The 5818-nt window shown below is 43.9% G+C and overlaps 1 protein-coding gene across 1 annotated transcript; it reads right to left on the reverse strand.

Moving 5' to 3' along the window:
• Positions 1-1446: 1446 nt before the first annotated feature.
• Positions 1447-5806, reverse strand: RAN (RAN, member RAS oncogene family). The gene is made up of 6 exons (XM_005423991.2): positions 5709-5806; positions 4713-4797; positions 4494-4619; positions 3451-3638; positions 2764-2934; positions 1447-2666 (listed from the first exon to the last, which is right to left on the reverse strand). The coding sequence occupies exons 1-6, from the start codon at positions 5742-5744 to the stop codon at positions 2622-2624; spliced, it is 651 nt and encodes a 216-aa protein (XP_005424048.1). The 5' UTR covers positions 5745-5806; the 3' UTR covers positions 1447-2621.
• Positions 5807-5818: the final 12 nt, after the last annotated feature.

The following is a 5818-nucleotide window of genomic DNA, read 5'->3' on the forward strand; positions in this document are numbered from 1 at the left end:
CTTCCCCTAAAACCTGCCTCTGCCCAGAGAACCCACTCCTAGACCCAGGAATCTTTCTGTTATCCATTGAAAAAGTCTGACAGGAAAACCAACCTTTGTATTCTGTCTGAACAAAACACACAGTGCTCCCCTCCAGTGCTATTTTTGAAAGGCACCAAGATGGAAAAAAGCCACCAGCAAGTTACCTCTGGTTTTGTGCAGTGGCAAGTTCATACAGAAGGAGCAACAGGAACTATTATCACTGCTGGGAAATCAGACTGGAGCAGACTGTCCACTGAAAAAGGTTCAGCACAAAAACCATTTGTTATTGACTTAATTTGCTGTCTTTGGCTCAGCACCTTGTGCACAGACCTGAAAGGCTGCATCAGGAAAGGTAAAATCAGTGACTTTTCAGCAATCACAGGAGGAGGGACACTGCATGAAGTTTTCTTCTTTGATGTCACAGATCACCACAACCTTGGGGAGCTTCCTGTTTACGACTATTTTACAGTTGGTTTGCAGTCCTTGCTAATAAAGTGTCAACACAGAAATAGGCAACTCTGAGCAACCCACGATTGCGTCCTTGAAACCTGAACTATATTAATAGCATTCCATTTTGAATGTTTGTATAAATATATTAAACCCATAAGGTTAGAGAAATTTGATCCACTAAAACTTCTGGTAATGTTACTATAAATATGAGGGCACCTGCATTATTTAAAATCAACAAGGACTAAACAAATGCTGCAAGTGGGCTTTGCTCCACTCCCCAAACACTGCAAATTGAAGATTCCTTTACAGCAGGATGAGCATTCCTATCTCTCCCAGAGCCTGGGAGATGCACTGAGGATTAGAGCCAAGCTCCCAGGTTAGGGCAGTCTCCAAGCAGCTTTTTCTGCAGGAACCACGCCAAGGACAGGAGCTGGCAGGCAGGTGAGCTGTGACAATGACACCACTGACAGACACACTGTCAAACACACAAACTCAACTGCAGGGCTGCTGCTGCCTCTTCTTCTCTAAGGGTTCCATGCTGGTTTTGAGCAGCTGTTTCCAGAAGGGAGAGCTTGAAGGCACAAAGCTACCATGGCACCTAGCAGAGCAGCAGCCAAGGCAGCAGGATTAGCCAGGACCTGCACAGGAATTAGTAACACTACAGGCAAAAGCCCACAACAGAAGTTAGAGCAGGATTATGCAGCAAGAGTCGATGCAACATAAGTGGGAGTTTGTCCCTTTACAAACACCAAGTGTGCAACATCCCTCATTTTCATCCAGGAGCTTCAAGTCTTAAACACTTCTGAGTAGCCAAAAAAAAACCAAACCAAAAACCCCAACCCCCCAAGAATTCCCAAACTGAACTAACTGAAAAATGACTGCTTTAGAGCAATATTGCACAATAATCATAGTCCAATTTTTGCTACCAGGCAGCAAAAGTTGAATAGAAGTAATTCATGTACACAAACATGCAAGTTAAAAGGAATAAATGAAATGCTCCACTTTATTAAGAAACCAAAAATACAAAACTTAAGAGTTCAAGACCTCATGTACTCAAACACTACTGAAAAAAAAATTCCTAAACTTAAGTTTTGCTTACTAGCAGTACTAATATTGACCAAGATTCATCTCTACAAGGTAGTGTTAAAAGTTGACATTTTCCACCATTTGTGCTGTAATAAGCCAGTTTCAAATTAAGAACTTGGTGCAGTTACAGTAAAGTCTAGATGTTTAAATCACTGTGGCTCCAGCTAATATAGCACTGGGTAGGCAAGAGCACTTCAGCTCAAACCACGGTTGTTCTCTGGTTAGTGCATTTGAAGATGCTTAGGATTGGTTTAACCAGCTATAGCTCTACTGCTGTTCCATGCAAAGACACAGCTGAAGTCAGCTCACAGGCCTGGGTGCCATTTGCTTCTGGCTGCTGAAACACAGAGCTGAAGGTACCAGTGAGGAGCTGGGGCCGAATGCAACTGCAGCACGTGCAAGCAGAACTGCAGGCTGTGCTCTGCACCCCTGCAGCACCAACAGTCCCCTCACTGCCTGGCAGTTCAGCTTGCCTCACACGCCTCAGCTCTGGCAGCCAGCAAAAAAGGACAGGGTAAATGTTAGCTCTGAATTAGCAAGAGGAGCTTAATATGAGAAGCAGGAAGGAAAACAGAATGAGAAATGCAGTAGTAGACAATCAAGTATTACCCTCAAATGAAGAACAGAAGACACTTTGAACAGTTTTCCTAACAATGCATGAAAGTTCACTTGCTTGGAGATACTTGAAATACAACTTTATTACCTAAACAAAAGAATGGGAATGACAGAAACAAGATTTTCCACTTAACACTCTGATGTGACTGCAGCAGTCTTGTATTTGAAACTCAAAAGGGGAAGTAATTGCAGTCCAAAAAACAGCTAAATATGCAGGTCCAAAATATGAAGGTTTTTTGTTTTGGTTTTTTTTTTCATTTTGTTTTGTTTGTTTTTTTTAAACTGCCACATTCACTCTCCGAAGCCCATTCATCTCTTTCAGCATCCCAAAGATTAAGCACATGTTCTGTTCAGCTAGATAATAAAGTGGCAAACACGCTGCATCACCAACATCACAGGACAGTTGCCTATAAAACTAGACTTCTGACGCTGGGCTCCAGCTTCATCCCTCACAGGTCATCATCTTCATCTGGCAGTGCAGTGGTCTGAGCAATCTGCAACAAAGGAAGGCACGCTTCAGAACTGTTCTCCTGCTGTGTGTGCCCTGAGTGTGACAGCAGTTCCCAGGCAGCTGTTCCCCCCGTCACTGACCTGTAAGTCCTGCTCATACTGTGCTGCCAGTGCTGGGTCCATAACAACTTCAGGAGGTGCAAGCGCAGGCATGGCAACAAACTCCAAGTTGGGATCTCCAATTAGCTTCCTAGCAAGCCACAGGAAAGGCTTCTCAAAGTTGTAGTTACTCTTAGCTGAAATGTCATAATACTGAAAAAAGCACATATTAGACATTATTTAAAAAAACCTCTAATATTTAGAGCATATCAAGATTAACACAATCAACTCTTTTACCCTCCTTTATTTTTTTTGACTGCATGGCTTTTGTTTCTATACTCATAAGCAGTTATGATTTAAGTGCCTAGAAACAAGCAGTTTCAGGCAGAAACTATGAACTGAAAGGTTATCAAATCTCATCCAGGACAAAACTTTCAGGAGGCAATAGTGCAGGTATCTTTCTCCTCTGATGTGACCTACTGTAGTCCCGGTCCTGTCATGGGATGAGATTCCGAGCAGCTACAGCCAAATGCACACAAGTTCTTTAAGAACTTAGCACAGCTTCTACTCCAGGCCAGTGATGATCATCCTTAACATCATCATCACCTCCCCCTGCCCTGAATTTTGGTTTGAAGAGCCAACAGATGTGAGGCTGGCAGAGCACCCAATGACCATCCACAGCCCAGCTGCATTCAGAAGACAAAACCAACTGGATTCCTCCTGACTTACCTGGAGATTCTTCTTCCTATGGAACACAATGGATTTTGCCTTGACTTTTCTGTCCTTAATATCCACTTTGTTGCCACACAACACTATAGGGATATTTTCACATACTCGTACCAGATCTCTATGCCAATTAGGTACATTCTTGTAAGTAACTCTTGATGTTACATCAAACATGATGATGGCACACTGAGCTGCAAGAGAAGGAAAGTCAAGCTACAGCTGGTGTAACCACTTGGCTTTCAGCACAGGATGGAGAAGAGGAACCCAGAGACATCCCACATGAGGGTTAAGCACCTGCATTAACATTTCCCTCTCAGCATCACAGTTGTGACAGCTCCTGTTCTGTTCACCAGGTCAGTGCAGGAGTGCACAAAACCTGGCCCATGCTGTGTCACCTCACAGCTGTGCTGCCTTTACTAGCTCAGCTGGATCACTGAGGAACACGGCATTGCACATATGGGAATATACAAGACTATGGAAGCCAACTAGGATTTACCCAAATACCTGGCAGAATCAATTAACACCTATTCAACTCATCTCAGACATGCTAATGAGGCTTAAAGGTCGGCTGAGGGCCAGTGGTCACATCTCAGGATGCCTTTGTCCAGAGCAGTTTCTCAAGGAACTCAAGAGTACTTTACAAAAGAAGATATAATAAAGATATGTAGGTGAGTGAAGTGCCAAGCCGGAGTAAGGAACACTGCACTTTTTCAGAAACGCAAAGAGACTCTGGCACGAAGGTGTCCAGCTTCCTCAGGGTATCGAAAACCTTGAGTTTGTGTTCCAAGGCCTTGCCTGAGCACAGCAATAGAGACAGAAACCTGCGCTCAGTGAAAAGGTTCCCCTTTAACCACCACATGTCACCAGTGGCACCTGGTCATTCCATTAATACCACAGCCCACAGGAACCCCTGAAACACAACCTCACCATGTTCCCACCTCGGCACACGTTGTCTGGCAAAGGACATTACCCTCTCTACACAAAGGTCTGAGGAGTTCTAGGCCAGCTCCCTAAGAGGCACAGAACTGTCCCCCCACCGCTCTTACCTTGGATATAGTAGCCATCACGCAGGCCACCAAACTTCTCCTGGCCAGCTGTGTCCCATACATTAAATTTAATAGGGCCTCTGTTGGTATGGAACACCAGAGGATGAACTTCAACACCCAGCGTTGCTAGGGAAAGAACAAAAAGCAGTGCATTTAGCAAGTCATGGACTGAACCTCCATTTGTGAGATACTGGAGCTCAAATGTTCCTTCAGACATACCTACATACTTCTTTTCAAATTCACCAGTCAAGTGACGCTTTACAAATGTTGTTTTACCAGTGCCACCATCACCAACCAGAACAAGCTGAGGAGAGATAAAGGACAAGAGTCAGAGCAATGCATTTTGAGACATTTATCAGTCATTCTAGCACAGATACTACTCACTGCTACAAAGAGCTTAGTTCCTACAAGGTGCTGTAAACAAAGACAGAACTCCCCATGGAGCAGCTCCCTGTGCTGGGAACCAATCTGTTAAGCCCATCCATCACGATGTAACTCTGGTCAGTCTTATGCAGTCCCTGTAGGCAAGAACTGCACTGCTCTGTGAATATGGTTCTATTAAACTACTACAACAGACTGAATGAAGAATGTTTAGGGCTTTCAACCTGAATGTGACCAGATTTAGAGAGGAAATTATCCAAATATCCACTGGAAAAACCCATTATCTTACAGTCAAAGAAACCAACAAAACCAAAAACCCACAACATTTGCACCATGAACTGGAACACATTAGCCAAGAATTGCAGGAAACACAACTAACAACCTTCAAGAAGCAGTCTTCAGGATTTCTGGCTGTTAAGATAACAAAAAACACCACCAACCCACCAGCCACTCAATACACCAGAAAATTCTTTTCTGAAACACTTGAACAATGACCACATACGAGGAAGAATGCTATTCTAATTCATTCTGAGCAAGTCTAATTGTAATTCACTCCTTTTGCAATGCACTTCAATTCTTAAATTTAAAAATCATTCTGTAGGCAAATATTTATTAAAATGTATTAGACTGAACTGCCAACAGAATATATGGACACAATTAACAGACTCTTTTTGTGTGTTGCATCCAACACTACAATATATCGCCCCATTAAGGAAACATCAGCACTTCGAAACCAAACCCACCATCCACGTCGACACTCGAGAGTCCTTTATGCTACTTTTCTAGTGAAGGAGGAATAAAACCCCAAAGGCACGCTGCGAGCCGCTGGCTTACCTTAAACTGCACTTGTGGCTCTCCTTGGGCGGCCATGCTGGCTCTGCGGGGGAAATGGCAGCGTGTGAGTGAGCGCGGGGAGCGGCCCCGCCGGAAGGGGCCGTTTCCAG

Source organism: Geospiza fortis, unplaced genomic scaffold, assembly GCF_000277835.1.
Source record: "Geospiza fortis unplaced genomic scaffold, GeoFor_1.0 scaffold145, whole genome shotgun sequence".
Lineage (NCBI taxonomy): Eukaryota > Metazoa > Chordata > Aves > Passeriformes > Thraupidae > Geospiza > Geospiza fortis.